Source organism: Podarcis muralis, chromosome 9, assembly GCF_964188315.1.
Source record: "Podarcis muralis chromosome 9, rPodMur119.hap1.1, whole genome shotgun sequence".
Taxonomy (NCBI): Eukaryota; Metazoa; Chordata; class Lepidosauria; order Squamata; family Lacertidae; genus Podarcis; species Podarcis muralis.
In genome coordinates, this window is record NC_135663.1 from 38,366,125 (window position 1) to 38,383,525 (window position 17,401).

General features: G+C 38.8%; 1 protein-coding gene across 13 annotated transcripts in view; it reads right to left on the reverse strand.

Moving 5' to 3' along the window:
- NR3C2 (nuclear receptor subfamily 3 group C member 2) overlaps positions 1-17,401 on the reverse strand; it is a 133,727-nt gene that overhangs the window by 109,485 nt on the left and 6,841 nt on the right. For all 13 annotated transcript variants that reach the window (XM_028745215.2, XM_077934080.1, XM_028745209.2 and 10 more), the window contains one exon: positions 13,685-15,470. In XM_028745215.2, coding sequence (XP_028601048.2) covers positions 13,685-15,468 — 1,784 coding nt within the window. In that variant the 5' untranslated portion in view covers positions 15,469-15,470. Of the gene's footprint in view, positions 1-13,684; positions 15,471-17,401 lie in introns of those variants that run through there.

The following is a 17,401-nucleotide window of genomic DNA, read 5'->3' on the forward strand; positions in this document are numbered from 1 at the left end:
TTGTTCTCTTTATTATATAGTTAGCTGAGTATAAAGGAACTATCTAAGAAATTGTTTTCCAGAATGACGCATTTAAACAATATATAATGCAAACTAACATTTGATTTTCTGTTGTAATGGGGGTTACCAAGAACAGCAGCAGCTAAAAGAGAAAATGCAAGAGATAGATGCTTCCTGACATTTTCCGATGAGAATCTTTAAACGGGAAATGTCTAATGTATCTTGAGAAACACTGTTTGAGACAACTTTTCGCTTCAGCTCACTAAGCTAAGGTCTAATGAAAAATTGTCTTAAATGTAATGGCTTGGGATGAGTTAACTTAAAGAATCACCCAGAAGGAAATCTTCCTGTCCCTTTTCTCCCCACAGCAACCTCCCATGCCCCTTTCCACACTGTTCAAGGTGGCCACATGTAATTTAATCTACAGAGTTAGTGGATTAGTTTTGGCTAAGAAATTGGCAGAGCGCAATAGACAGTCTAGAGGAGTCAAAATGTAAAAATCTTTCTCCATTACCTGGTGCCCCTTCATTGTTTATATTAATAAAGAAGATGGTAAATTACTTCCTTCAATTTCACAAAGTTCCTTGTGGTCAAACGTAATTCCTAAGCATTTCTGGTCACTGGCTTGAAAACAACATAACCCGTGGCTTTCTTTATTTTATGCATCCTGTTTCAGTTGTGAGAATTTACGATATTGACTGCCATATCTATAGCAGGTATTGGAAAGGATAAGCATATTATAAGTAATACAGTGGTACCTCGAGTTAAGAACTTAATTCGTTCCGGAGGTCCTTTCTTAACCTGAAACTGTTCTTAACCTGAAGCACCACTTTAGCTAATGGGGCCTCCTGCTGCCACCGCTGCGGCACAATTTCTGTTCTCATCCTGAAGCAAAGTTCTTAACACAAGGTACTATTTCTGGGTTAGCGGAGACTGTAACCTGAAGCGTCTATAACCTGAAGCGTCTGTAACCTGAGGTATGACTGTACAGTAAAGAAAAAGAGACGCTCCCATGGATTAAACAGTGGATTAGCTGCTGCAAAGGGCAGGAGGCTTTCCTTTCTTGAATTCAAGCTAAAGACAAGAAAAAAAGCAAAAGCTAGTTAATAAAAAAATAACTAGTACCAAACTAAATTACAGTACTATACTAAATTATAGCATATTACAGAGTGATATTACAATTTGTTCAGATCAATAACATATTGCAATGACCTTAATGGCCCTGCTCATACAGTCACCTTCTTTAAAGCAGTTCTGTCAAATTCCAAGATGCTTCTGAAGTTTTCAGTACTAAGAGCCATTGCATACAATGAACGATGTCAATGGCACACTGCCAGTCTTTGTACTTTCACACCTTATCATTATGTAATTTGCCCTCTTAATGTTTGCTTTAGGACCAACACACACAAATGTGAAGACAAATAATGGATACAGCTACACTGGTACAATTATTGTGCAAGAGACTGACCCGTGCCCATGATCATTATAGTTAAGAAAAGTCTAGAATCACTGGTACGCAATCATAGATCTAAGAATACACAACAGAAATTATCAAGTGCATAAATCTGTAGAAGTCGCCAAAAAAAGAGTTCTTTTCCTCTTTACATGAGCGCTTTGTAATTTATGTGGAAGATTTAAAAATGGGAGGGGGGACATATGAGAGCACAAAGCTACAAATATATAAAAGGATATTGGCAGGAACATACAAAACAGCCATTCACCCTGTCCTTTGAGACCAAGGCGAAGATATTATTTAAGTCAAATGTTAGTGTGGGGAGAGAGAAATGCTGTCAAGTTCAGAAAGAAATTGCCTAGTCTAGGGAAGTTGGGGGACTGACTTCCTTCTAATCTTTCAGACAAGGGGATGTTTTAGGCCAGGATGATCAACCTTTTTCAACTCAAGGGTTTCATTTCCTCATGGGTAGCACCTGAGGCAAAAGTGGATGCGATTCTTACATTTCTACAACAGGCAACATTCCAACCATGTAAAGGTCAATAGGTTTCTACACACAAAACACATACACACCTGCACACAACTCCATCTAGGCAAGAAAGAAGAAGCAACACAATTGAAATACACATTCTAACCAGGCCGAAGCACTTGAGGAGGGCACAGAACAGGACTAGGGAGGGGTGTGGCCAGGAAAAGTCCTGAGAGCCAGAAAGGGCATATTGGAGGGCTTAATTCATTCCCTGGTTCTGAGGTTCCCCAACCTTGCTTTAGGGAAATGGACTCTAAAGGGATGCACAAACCTCTTCCACTTATAAATTTATGTGACTCTACCATATAGAGAATTATGGTGCTGGAGGAGACTCTTGAGAGTCCCATAGACTGCAAGAAGATCAAACCTATCCATTCTGAAGGAAATCAGCCCTGAGTGCTCACTGGAAGGACAGATCCTGAAGCCACCTCATAAGAAGAGAAGACTTCCTGGAAAAGACCCTGATGTTGGGAAAGATGGAGGGCACAAGGAGAAGGGGACAACAGAGAACGAGATGGTTGGACAGTGTTCTCGAAGCTACAAGCATGAGTTTGACCAAACTGCGGGAGGCAGTGGAAGACAGGAGTGCCTGGCGTGCTCTGGTCCATGGGGTCATGAAGAGTCGGACATGACTAAACAACTGAACAACAACAACAAAAACAACAACCATATAGAGAATCTGGAATAAAGTATTCTACAAGAAGGGGGAGGGACATTGCACACAGAGATGCAGAAACATTGGTGTAAGTGCCAGTCTGGTGTATATTGGGGAACAGAGAAAGAGGGTGGGGAAGAACATACATGCTGTTCCTTTCTCCCTTCAAGACACACTGAGCATAAATGCCTGCAAAGCTGATGTGTGCAGTGTGTACGCATGCAGGTATTATGCTCAATGGGGAAGGGAGGTAGATGGAGAGAACTAGTGGGTATGATCCTTCTCTACCCCATATGCACCTTCAGACTACACCAGTGTCAGAAACTGAGATATGAAATCGCACCTTAAACCTAGGTTATGGGTGCAACAACAGAATGTCTAGGCACACTTTTTTTATATAACAAGACTACAAAGCTGAAAATGAATGAACTGCAGTTAAAATCTTATATTCATTTTTCACATGATCTAGTCCTCATCTGAAGACTGCAAAAACAAAGCCATGCTACCCCTGCCCAACCCCCTAATATTCTTAAGAGTCTTTAGAGTCTTCCCCAGTCTTTAGAGAATAGCTGGAAGTGGAGAGGCAGAAAAGGGTCGTCCTTTCCTTCCCACTCTGCAGTTTTACTCTGAAATCTTTGGCACAGTACTGCACCCAGAGCTCAGAAACTGCTGACGCTAATGAAATTCCCTGTCACAAAATGCACCTAGAACAATGGAAGTTTCAAACGCTGGTCTACACAGTTCTTATCACTGTTCTGAAACAAATTATTCTATCATTAATGTAATACAAGATTGTATTCCTTCTTTAAAGGTTCACCTTAGAATTCAGGCAAGATCCCTTCATTAAGCAAGGAAACATATTAGTGAGTGCAACATCTAGCAAGAAATGTGGGAGGTGGAGAGGATTATGTTGGTTGATGGCTCTTGAAGTATGAGACAAGGTTGGCGTTGGAATATACTTTGGAGCGTTGTAAACAGCATGGTCTGCCCACACATTTCCTATTAGATTTGGCTGATACTGAATTGGAAGAGAATTGCTTAGAATTAAAAGAACAGGCTTTTTTTTCCATATAAAGAGCATAGTGGTGGACAATCCTTTTGCACTTGATATCAAAGCTGTTTATGTCAGCGGTAAAAGGAAAATAATATCCAGCATAAAATATGGCAATGTAAATATATATGCGCAGTATAATCCACAGAAGCAGAAAACCTCTGGTTTAGTTCTGCATGTGCTAACTTTAATTTGATATGTAATTTCTTGATAATGTAAAAATCCTCTACTTTGCCAAGCCACTGAAGAATTTAGAGAGAATGGGAGATATTATACTTTTTAGTTAGCTGTCAACTTTAATTCAGAAAAAAAGGTGGATATTGATTTGTCATCAATGATGTCAAAAGGAAGCAAATTCTAGGCTGGATCTAAAGTAGAGATGCTACTTGTGATATGACCAATCCAGTCTAATATATTGAAGCTAACAGTTGTATAAAAGGACAGCACTAAAAAAAACCCACTCTAATATAGAATGGGCCTACACATCAAAGGAATATTGCAATGTATTCAGTGAACAGCAGGTGGCATCCAATCCCAGAACCTAGATAACCAAATGGTGACTTGACCAAGCAGACAACACCCTTAATACTAGGGTCAAATATGAATTCTCTCATGTGGGGTATCTAGACACATGTTCAATCCTATAGCATATTAATGAGTCAATAAGTTCGGTTAGAATTCCCATATGCTTCAGTAGGCTGGCCAGAACCAAGGCACCATCACATTAACACTTGGGGCTGCACCGATGCTCACCAGTTTTGATTTTTGGCTTTCAAGGAGACAGAGATTTCCTTTCAAAGCTGTTCATTGTGCCGGTTATCATCTTTTTCTAAGCTGTTTTAATCTGTTTTTTCCTATGGTTATGACTTATTTCTCATTCCTAGAGAGATAATGCAATGAACATGATGACACCACAATGCTATGTTACCTGGGCAGGTAACACAGGTGATCCTAGTTTATCTTATAATAAAGGTGAAGACATCAGAAGTGGCTCACCCCAGTGAGCAGCTGCCAAGAGCTCTGGTTGTGGCAGTGCCCCACCAGGTCAGTCACTTCTAGATGACATCACTGAGGGCAAATTCAATCTAGGTAGGTGGGGCAATGCTACCTTGAAGCAATGAAACATTAAGAAGTTGCCATTTTACTATCTGACTGATCTTAGACCAACTGGTTGACAGTTTAAATTTCAATGGGCACTTCCACATAATGTGGGTAATAAGGACTGGGATGCCATATATAAACCTTCTTGGAAATAAAGAAGTAAATTACATTGAAATTAATGGAATGGGCATTTTCAGAGACATGTCTGGAACTGAAGTGCAGATTTCCTCTAAAGAATGGTACGACTATTTAACACAAACACTTGCATATCTGTAAAACTGCAAGGTTCTCTAGAAACAATAGCACATGACTTCCGGAAATATGGCAAACACAATGATACTGTTTTGGCACATGCTAAAAGCCCTCTTGGTTTTTTGAGACCTTTGCTGGCTCTTAATGCCAGTGAATTGCTATAATTTGAAATTCAATTTTGTACTGAGTGTTAATGCAGCTGGATTTATTTTTACCATTGTTACTGTGTTTTTAATGGGTTTTATTGTAACCCACCTGAAGATGTTTTCATAAAAGGCAGTATATAAATATGTTTTAATAAATAATAAACAAAACAGGTGAACAATTTTATTTCCCTTTGCAACAATACTCCCCTTAAAATTTCTTTCAACACCAACAACTAAGTTCACAAAAACCACTTCTTTGCTTTTTGGCTCAGTGCTAGTTAAAATGAACCACACACATTTCAAGCAGAGTTCTTCTCCTATGTTATTGCTTCTGAGTTTGTTGAAGCAACAGAAGTGCATGGCTGGGCACATATCTAGAGTTCCCACTCTCCACTCCCAGTAAGAAGAAGCGCATGACCTATTTTGACAAAGCTGGAGACGAGTGTTGTCCTGCCTCCACATATGACCCTAAAAAACTCCTCTGCCTTCTCAAAGTGACAACCCAAATTGTCAACCATAGGCCTGGGATGGCTTAATCAAGTTAGGAACAATTTTCCTAGGTATACTGAAACTTGCTCCATTGCAATATATTCTAACGCAGCAATGGAAGTTGAAATCGCTGTTTTAAATAACGAAATAAGATTCAATTGAAAGACAGGGACTAATTCAGAAATAGGCAGTGTGCAAGAGTTTCAGATTTTAATAGTACAGTGTTCTCCAGAGTTTAAGAGATCTCCTAGACTACATAGCAAATAATGGATATTGTTCCAATTTCAATTTTTTAAAGTGTCTTTTATTCAAACTGTAATGTAGAAACAAGATAGTTAAAGCAGAATACAGAAATATCACACGAAACAACACCTGGAGACAGTAGGTTTCAAGAGCAGAAAGTCAGTTTTTAGGACTGAGCAAATTTATCTTTTCATACACACCTACACACCCCCAGACTATATGGTTTTCAGCACAAAGTACAGTAAGCTATAACTAAAATTATAGCTGTGTTAACCCACAGCAAATGAGAAAGTCTTTATTCTCCTGGTAACTAATTAACCACTGACCTTTTTAAAGCTCTTATAAGCAATATGTTACCTCCCCCCTCCTTTCCACTTGCCACTGCCTTGATTCAGCATTTAGCAAGAACAGAAACCTTTTTTTTATCCATCTCCAGTGAACTTTGATTGAGGCCCTAAAGTACTGTAGAAATAAATCATGCCTCTCCATCATAGTGGCTCCACTCCAAAGCTCTCCAGTCTAATGAGCAGTGGTGTGTGTATGGAGAGTTGCTCCTATCCTTGCAAGGAATGAGGAAGCCCCACAGTGTGAACAGACCTCCCACATATAGACAGAGCCCATGGCTCTGCCAGAATGGGTGCAATCCACATCCCATTTAACTAAGCTAATTTCTTTGGTAGAATTTGGGATTGTACCCAGTGGCTACAATCCATCAAACTAATTCCTGGGGTTTTCCCATTATCTGCTATGGATCAGATTTGCACGCAGAGATCTCTGCCTCCCATGTCTGGCAAGAAGAGCCGTTTGCATGTGCATACTGAACTGAATCGGAGCCAAGATCTTTGCTGAATAATAGTATGCAGTGATATAAGGAAGGCAGCCTTCGCCTTAACACTTCAACTACACATTTATAAAGGAAGAAAATCTCGATTCAAATTTCCTTCTTCTAAATAGCAAGCTTCCTTCCAACCGGAGGGTTACATAGACTTCACACTCATTCTTAAAACTGCTTTAAAAACAAACTTTCTTAAACAGATGCTCCATTGCAAGCATCCCAACACTGAAACACTTCCATAAATTGACCATAATTAACACAATGGGATCTTTTCTCTGAACTTTCTTACATGCCTGAAATCTGCCTATGTCAGATATGTATTTTTCCCTGTGAACCACGGTCATGATTGGCCAAGTCCCTGGATTCCCAAGAAGATGACTAAGGGGAACTCAAAGCCATTAAAAAGTTGGCAGGTTAACAAAATTATTCAAATACAGGCAACCATAAGGAAATAAAAGGTTAAATTAAAATAACTTTTAACTTAAATTACTGCCCAATCCTAAACACATTATGTGGAAACTAAGTTCCCTGAATTTCAATGGAACTTATTTCCAAGTAATTTGTTTGGGTTCCAGGTGTTAGAATGTCACTGACCAAGTTTGTCCAACTATCACTAGAATCCAAAAATCAATATGAACATCCTCATTTTGGCAGCTATCCTAAATGAGATTGCTTCAGCAAGGCCCATGGGGGTTCAGCCAGCATAAACACACAGCTCCTCTTTCCCACCATAACAAGAAACAGTTTCAAACAGAAACCTCCCCAAATTGATAAACAGAGAGAATGTCTACATATGATTTCTCCAGGCCTGGGGAGGAGAGGCACATTTCATCTTGTACAGTATTTTTTTTAAAAAAAAAGTTGATAAGCATCAAGAGAAGTAAAAACACAACCAAAGGGGGAAAGTATGCATAAACAAGGAGACAGCACGACAGCATACTTTACTGTCTTACAGTTTCTGGTTAAATTTCAACAATGCTTCTATAAAACATAGTTTTAAAAACTAACGGGACATCATGCTTGCCTAGTTGTCGGGAAAAAAGATGAAAATCAAAAGTCTTGTTTGGAAAAGCAAAGAACAAAATACAAAGAAAATGTGACCGTTCCTGGGTTGGCCTATATTTCAACTTGTGTATACCAAAGTCAAATATTTGCACTGTTTGCAACACTGCAAATATCTGCCTGCAAGACCAAGGGAATGTGTCTACAATGCCAGTTGTTCAATTGAGCAGCAAATCTTATAATGGGGCAATTAGAAATGGGCAGAAACCTCAACAAAACAAAACAAAAAGTCTCAGGGAACAGTAATAATACTCTAAGCGTGATTGCTGATATGCTGGATTGACCTAGTCAATACACCCTTTTAACTTCACATTTCTGACCAAATGCAGTGGGCTGTATCCAGACTTAAAGGGAAACGATGTCCATATTTACTCAGAAGTCAGTCTCATTCAGTTCAATGGGCCTACTTTCAAAATGACTCCAGGTTAGTCATGCTGTAGTCCATCTGCTATCAATAGGACAATCTGGTTTGGATCCAACCCATTGTGTTTAGCCCCTTTTGTTTCTAAAAAAAATGAGAGCCTAACTAAGGAAAAGTAAATGTGTTAGGCGGGGTATCTAGAAAGTTGCAAGCGAAGAGTTCACTGACTTTTTTTAAAAGGAAAACTTTTGCTGAAGCTGTACAAAAGGTCAGCCTCTTCAGCTTTATTGTTTTTTCAAGTAACTGTGACATTTTCCCAAACCACTTTTGAAAATTATGTTGCTGGCATAATCACAAGTTTAGAACTGCACTCTCACTCAGACAATCATTTTAATAAAGTATTGTATTTTGACTCTAAATATATTGTTCAATCACTGAAGTGACACAAATACCATTTTCTGGTGGGCTTTAAGCCTTCCTTGATCATCGAAATAAAAAAGAATTTTACATGTGTATGAAAGTTTCCAATATTTGAGAGGTGGCAGGGAAGATTACTTGGGTCTAAGAACCAGTTTCAATATTATATCAGCTGCTTGAAAGGCTGTGTGTGTGATTTGTTCCCAAACTGCTCCAGTAACATAGAAAAGAAAATGGCAGGGATCTGTGATATGGCTACTTCCCACACTAACACTGCCTGTGAAGAATTGGGCTTGGGGGGAATTTCATTCAGACTTTTCCACCCATAGTCCTCCACTCACGCCACCCAAAACCCAGCAAAGCTCAGCTGAGTGAGAGAGAAATTGCTTGCATCACTTCCTGGTTGTCTGGTGTGATGCCATGACAAACACTGCAAAGGTAATGAGCCCTTTGCAAACTCATTGTAGGAAAGACATGAGAATAATGACTCATTGTGTATTTGTTCCTTCCTCTGTGTATTTTGTTTTAAGGTGCTATAGTTTTGAGGGGTTCGGTGGATTCCATACAATGATGTAATTGTGACCCCTGAAACTTTTATTTTCATAATCCACAGTTTCAAAAAATACATCAAGACCTCACAAAACTAATACTAGGGGAAATCATCTATGAAAACATCATTCGAAACATCAATCAAACATCAACAAATACGGATTGGTTCAAAAGAGAAAAATCATACAGCAATATAGTTTCCAAAAGACAGCTGATGGAAGAGAAGAATTTGTCCCTTCCTCATTTAAAAGGGTGATATGGTTTTCTGAGAGGGTTGGTGGATTCCATAGACTGGTGTAATTTGACCACTGAATCTTTATACTCAGCAAATGGAACAAGAAGATTGTATGGACACTGATGGCCTTCTCTTCCCATTGAATTTATGCCAAATTTGAGCAGAACTAGGGCTCAATTTATCCTGAACTTTGGCGTTACAGACTTTTACTGTACAAGGGAAAAGTTACGAGCATGTCCTTTATGATCACCAAAAACATTTCCCTGTTCGGCCTGAATTCCTCAGGGAGGCCCATTAGGCTTGAAAATAATTGTGAACAAATGACACAGGGTTTCCCCAGACTCATTTGTTACTTCCTGAGCTTCCCTAGAAAACCCACACAGGAATATATCCATCTCCAGCATGGATTTTCACAGGCCTATCTGTCTTCCCTGTTGCTGATCAAACCACTGTATCCCCTAGTTCTCTCTCAACTTTGCTTGTGAGAGAGACTGCTTCTTGGCTAACCAAAAGTTCTAACAGTAGGATGCCAATTCCTACAGCAGAAAAATATGCTAGTATTTCTAATGTATTTTAATAAAATATATAAAATGTTTGTATAGAAAAACTACTCAACAAATAATTGGCTAATTAAAACCCCATTAAGATATATAAAACAACAAAGATGATATTGAGAACAACATTTAGCAGGTATGGTATTTTGTAGGTCTGAAAAGATCCAGTTTATGTTGTTGTGTAAGGAAAAGACAAAGAACAAAGTGTAGGAAAACTGACTGCCCTTACAGGAAGCCCCTCCTTTGTTAATCACTTCCCCTCACTTGCAGGACTCGCAGGAAGAACTAGATCTCTGATCGTTCAACATACATGAAAATCCTAGTACAGTTTTGTATCAAGCAGCTGTTTTAGAAAAAGAAAACATAGCTTCTGATCATTTCTCTATACAGTTCCCGAAGATGTAACTTATTTGTACCTTTCTGATCAAAATTAGGTAAATATGCTATGCAAAACTACTTAGGATAATTATAGGCAGAGTGCTTCTTAAATCCAAGATCATTTGGAAGTGTTTGGCTTTGCCAGGCAAATATATAAAACACTAATTTTTTATGCATATTAGAAGGTGATTATTCATTACTGTAAATAAGGCAGGAAGTGTGTGTCTGATTTGAGAACCATTAATCTAGTGAGTTGATGCTACTATTATCTTCCACGCGAAAGAGCCCTGTGTGGATTCCAATAAATGCATAGCCAAAATCACTTAATGAAGTTCAGTTTGCTAGTCATTACCACACTTTTAACTAGTGAGTTTTCCCCTAAGCTCTTTCAGAAAATGGTTGGGTCTTTCCAAGCTTTTTCCCCAATAAAATTCAAAAAAGCAAACAAACCTTGGAAACCTTGTTGCAGAACTCCCAGAAACTTAACCCCTTCCTAAGCAAACTTCCTCTTGGGAATGGGGAGGGGGGTGCTGAAAGTATAAAGGGGCTTGAAGCAGTGCTTTTTTTGCTGGGGGCATGCAGGGGTACGCATACCCCCTAAAAAATTTGTGAATCTAAGTTTGGCCTCATTGAGGGGCATTATTTCAATATGAGTAGAAAAATGAGAGTACCCCTAAACATTATTTTTTTTAGAAAAAAGCAGTGGCTTGAAGAAGACCAGAGAAGGCATCACATTGTAGTTTGTACCCCCATTAAATTAACTGGGCTGGAAAACACAGGAAACTACAGTTGCCATGCACCCCATCAGGAAATGACAAACCAGATTTCTAAAGTGAGGCCAACAAACTCTGAAGGATGTGTGTGCCTGGGAAGAGTAGACCTGGCAATGCTGTAAAATGGACGTCTCCTCCCCACTGCTATATTTCTTCTATGGATTTTCTAAAGAAAGCATTGTTTATTAGTAACATAATGAGCGGATACAATATTGGTCAAATTGGGCAGGTTCAACATTGCAAGCAGCCTTTTCTCCCAGATAATTGCATACCTAGGAAATACTATATATATAACTAATGCACAACTCCTTGGATATTAATTCCCCACCTGACAGTAGGTTACCTTGAGGATAAAACTAATATCAATGGTAGAGCACTTCAAAGTGACAAGAGTTCCCAAGTCCCCAAATTAAAGAAAATGTGGAAGGTCTGTTCTACCAACATAATGTAATATGATCTGGAAAATGATTTGGTGTCACCAGAACAGAAGGACAGGACCATACATGATAACTTAACTGATAGCCTCCATTCTATAAAGGCAAATACACACTTCTACTATACCAACATTATTTTTAAAGGAACTGCTTTTTTTTTAAAGAATTGCAACTTATTTCAGATTTAAAAAACAAAGCTGTGTTGACAAGCTAGTCAGAAATATGAAGAAAATTCTAAAATCCTATAAATATTAATCAAGTGAAAAAAATACAAGAATTGGCCAGCAGAAGAACATGGAACAAGAGGAAGGTGGCTGTAAGAAGGAAGGCGATAAAAGGAAGAGGAAAAGACAGGATCCCCCTTCCACCACCACCACCACTCCTGCTCTGAGTTAAACACAGAGAAACAGGCACCCATGGATTCAGAGATAGCCAATAGAAACTAGGGCAAGAGAGGCAGGAGAACCAATCAGGTATATAGAACAGTAGCGTTGTAAACCACCAGCAAACAGATGATTCAGAAAACTAAATGATGAATTATACAAATAACAGGAAGACTGAAAAGGGTAAAGAGAATACTGATCCCTGATGGCCTAACTGCACAATTTTCAAGATGAAAAGTTGATTGGAGATGGAAAAACGTAAAACAAAGAAGCGGCAGGGGAAAGAAGGGCAACTTGATCCTTTTTATTCACCCAAAATTCCTCCTCCACTCTGGATCATTCTCCTCCATAGCAATGTTCCCGAAGTGTTTGGAAACCCCACAGCATGGGCAAGCTACTTAGTAGGACAATTTGGAGGAAGCAATGGTGAGCAATGGAAAGGGTTGAGCAACCACTCAATGGTGACCCATTCCAACTTTTCATTTTAAAGCACAGTGTTAGGGATTAGTGGCATGTGTTTGGGTACAACGTATAGAATAATACATAAAATAATTAATGAGAAAGGGCTGGTGAGAAAGGTATGACTAAAACCAGGATAAGAGGATGTGAAAGGCTGGGAGGGAACTCCAAACAAGCAGTGCAAAGAAGAAACCATAGACTTTCTTAGGACATCCCTAGAAATCTGAACAACAGCCGCCTCCTTTTCTTAACACTCACACTTGTATTTTTTTAAAAAGGTTAAGCATTCTGCACAACTATGACAACTGTGGAATGGTCCCCCAGAATTTAGTAGATCACATCTTGAGTAAACAGGGTTATGATTTCAGGATTGTTTACAGTGGTCTGTTGTGCAAGGAATGATTTCATAGTATGGAACTGTTTTCAATGGACTAAGTTGCACAATACAGTCATACCTTGGTTTTTGAACAGAATGCGTTCTGGAAGCCCATTCGACTTCTGAAACATTCAGAAACCAAGGCACGGCTTCCGATTGGCTGCAGGATGCTCCTGCAGCCAATCAGAAGCCACAGAAGTTGCATCAGACATTCAGCTTCCAAGGCAAGGTTCGCAAACCGGAACACCTACTTCCGGGTTTGCGACGTTTGAGTTCCAAGTTATTCGTGAACTAAGCTGTTCGAAAACCAAGATACGACTGTACTACAATCTTGTAATTGTTTCAGAAGTTATTAGGCTCTACTACTCTCCTAATTTCAGGAGGCATCTGAGAGTACAATTAAGCTACCATGCTCATAAATTAGTACAAACAGGGAAATAATGCTCCTAAAAGCCTTTGTAATTTTCTAAATTTAGCCCATTGGAAACTAATGCATACATGCAATCAAGGAAACTTTGTAAATATAATCCCTGACAGGCACATTATTATTTTTTCTCCATATGATTCACACTTTTAGGCAATGGTTGCAAAGCACTGGGAGTAATGATAGAAACCCTCCCCCCCAAACCCATTGAATCTCCATGCTAATGTTCTGTATATAATGATCTTTTCATGCTAAAACCCAGAAGCCTACTAAAGTATCACCATTAAAATGAGTAAAAACATTATTACATGTTTTAACAATTTAAAATTTAAATGTGCTGCTTGAGTGTGCATAACTAGCCAATAACAAAATCTGGCATGTTTACAGGGGAAACCGACTAATATTCTAATAATACACATTGCAACACACATTACTGTGCAGTTTTGAAGAATATTGCCAAACAAAAACAAAATTGAAAATGAAGGCTACCGTTATTTTCATGCAGTACAAGAAGAGCACACTTACCTTGACACATTTTCTGGAATGTATTCTAGGACTGGATACCCATCATTTCTTCTGGCAGACAATTCAGAATGTGATTTCCATGGCTCCACAAGAGTACTTACTGGAGGAAACGAGCTCATATGCTGAAAAGACTGCTCTCTGCCAACAGGTCGGTGTACAGATATTTTGCCTTGAGCTCCAATCCTATAGTGAAATGACTGTCCACTTGAATTCACACCAACAATGGCAGAGGGTGGCAGAGTGTTCTCTTGATAATAGCTGCTCTCATCAGGCTCCTGTTTAATTCCTACAGATAGGCCTGGATTTAGAAACCCACTACTTTCACATGTGCCATCAAATGAATTAGGTGGTCCTAAAATCCCAGAAAGAGAATAAAAGTCTTTATCATCCATGAATGAAAAATAGGGCCCATCCATAAATGGAAATGGATTTACAGTTTGATTCCCTTTAAAAGAAGCACCAGAGCAAGAATGTTTAGCTGATTCTTGCTTTATTGATACTGAAAATGGAGAATCAGAACTGATTTTGCTATTTTCTCCAAGACATGAGCTACTGAATACCCCTTCGGGTTCAGGTTTTATACGCTGAACAAGAGTCATTTGATTAGCTACTTCACTATTAGGGATGGCATCTTCCATTTCCTCTATTTTAGGAAATATGATTGCTAGAGCACCTTTATTGTCTTTTGTATCTGGACTAGGAACGATGTCTTGGCCTGTGCCAGGTCCACCAGGTGTGCTCGATGCAGGAAAGGCTAGTGAACCATTTACTGGACTACACATAGAGGATCCCACAGTGCTAACAGCTGGACTAGAAAGTGTGGACCTATTATTGGCATTGGAAGGGCTGGCAATAGAGCATCTTGAGTTTATATTTGCAGGACTGGATACTGAGGATCTCATGGTGATATTATTAGGACTTGAAACTGGAGATTTCACACTACAGTGACTAGGAGGGCTTGAAATGGGTGATTTCATGCTACTTATAGGACTAGAAAGAGGAGATCCCACGTTGCTAGCATGTGCAGGACTGTGCAGCATTGAGCCTCGGTTTTCAATGTTGGGTGAACATGACAAAGGAGTTCCTTGGTTGACCGGGCTATTTACTGTGAAATTTTCAAAGTTAGTAGGTGTAGATGACGATACAGAATTAATTCCAGGAGGGCTGCACACTGAAGTCGTCATGTTCTGAGGACTACAGTCAGGAGGACTCTTCTCTCGACATACTCTTGGGCTTTTGACAGTGCCTGGCATGATGCCACCGTTCATAGAGCTTGCACACTCCAATATTAGAGGTCTCAGGGATCTGCTTGGGGTGTTCAAGGGAGACGTGTGGTGACCATTCTCTTTGTATAGCTTGACGAGTTGTTCCACATTCTGATACATCTTTCCAGGATTTATGTTGCCTTGTTGACTCTGCTGGTCGTAGGTAAAATCAGCATCTCTTACAGAATCCATGTACAAACCCATTGATTCAGCTACAGTTGCAGAAAGTTCCTTTGAGTCTGACTCAGTTTTTATGTCAGAGGGTGAAATGCCAGGGTGATTATGGTCTTGCTGAAGGCAAGAAAGTAGTTCAGGTTTTTCTTTGTTGCTTCCTTGAGCACTGCTGTTTGGAAAAGCACCAGAAGCACAGCTCACGTTTACTATCTCCATATAGTTATTACTCTCTTCGGACCGCTCTTCTGCTCCTGCAGAAGTATACTCCATCGACTGGGAGCCTTGACTCCAGCGTCTCTCCATATCTAGGCTTTTTGGATAATTGCGATAGCCTTTGGTCTCCATAACTATAAAAAGAAAATAGCCCATTAAAATGTAAGTATGTATGCATATGTAACCACTGTGATACGTCAAAAGACTATGGCTGAAATCACACTTACATAAGAATAAGCCTCACTACTTACATATAAACTAATTTTTAAAACTATGATACTGAATGTTATATTTTGTACCCTGTCCACCCTTGGGAAATATTTTTTTCAACTTTCTAAGCCAAAATAACTAAAACAACTTGGTAAAGTTATTCCACTATCTTTGCTATTGACAGTGGATACAATGACCTCAGAGTATATTTAATATTTCATTTGAATGTTCCATGCATTTTAATTGTTCTTATAATGGTATAGGTAACGAATAAATACATTTTGGAAACTCAAGCAAACTCAGTAGGCAAGAAGTAAGACAGGTTTCTTTCCCCTTCCTTTTGACACCAAAACATGACATATTTAACTGCTAAAGATTTCTTTCTAGGAACTCTATAAATGGTAGTCCTGTCGTGGGACTAAGAATCTCCAATGATAATGATGTTCTATAGTTCCCAGAGTTTGACCACTTTTTTTGTCTGCAACTAGTCACCCAGAAGGTATTGATCAAAGATAACTGATAAATAAGCTGAGCCCATGGTTCTGTTCCTTCATTAAGAATCAGAAAACGGACAGGAAGAGGACATGTCATAGAGAAAGCCACAGAAAAGTATTCTGTGCTTGGAAGGAGGCTGTTCTCCAAGCGACATTATTCAGTAATATAAATAAGAAATACAATTCATCCCTGATTTGCATTTGGACTTTTAAAAGGGGGGGGGTACAAAATACAAACCCACATTTTTCAATCAAGTGAAAAATCATACTTTTGTATTAATGTTGTATTAATGTTGGCTTTTTTATAAGAACATAAGGATGTCTTTTATTGAGTCACATCAATAGTCCATGTAGTCTAAAAAAGGTCTACATTATAGGCAGCAACTTTAGACAGAATGTTGACTTGAGATCCCAGGTACTGAAATTGCTACCTACCAGGGAATAAGTCCCAATGAACTATATGGGACTTCTGAGATGCAATGTAGATTATTGCACTGTAAATATACAAGATACAACATGTTCCCATTTTGTTTAAATAATTGAATTTAAATGATATGCATATGGACAAGCAGAACCATTTGTATCTGTTTGTTGAGGGGTATTTCCCTCTCATCTATACAAATGTAAATCATATGCTTATCATTTATTAATTTGTTCTAAATTTGTACCCTTTAGAAACGTGATGTTTACAGTTTCAACTTAACATCATGCACATAATCTAGAATAAAACCCACTGGTCAGGAAACAAACATGCTGAACACAAACAAGGCACATTGAACATGCACAAACTGTTAAGCATACTTAATGTTAACAGGTTAAAAACATTTTATAACAATATGCAAACCATCTGAAGATAATAATTTTATCATCCCCCAAAACACCATGCAACATGTTTTTATTCATTAGAATATCTACAATCCTTTTCAAACAGATTTGTAGCCTCATTCTCCAATTTAAGGCTAATCAGCATGTCTCCCAGCACACATCAAATAAAATGTAAAATGCTATGGTACCTGAACACGTGTCTAAAAGATCACTTAATGCCTCTGCAATGCTTTCAGCAGATTGTGTAAACTGAACATTCAAACTAGCATCTAAATAAGAACTGTCAAACCTAAGAGCTGGGGTGTTTATCAAGCTCTTTGAGGTCCCAAAGATGGCCCATGATGATTAAGCCATCCTCATAGATGGAAAGTCAGGAAGGGTCACCAATGGACATCAGTTTCTTTCCTAGCCATTTCTTTAATTTAGCAGCTGAGAGGTCAAGGAGGGTGGAGAAGAAAAATTCATTGAGTGGTGACACTGGCAATGGGATTTTAAGAGGTAAGATATGGAAGGCTGGCATACTAGCATTGGATGAC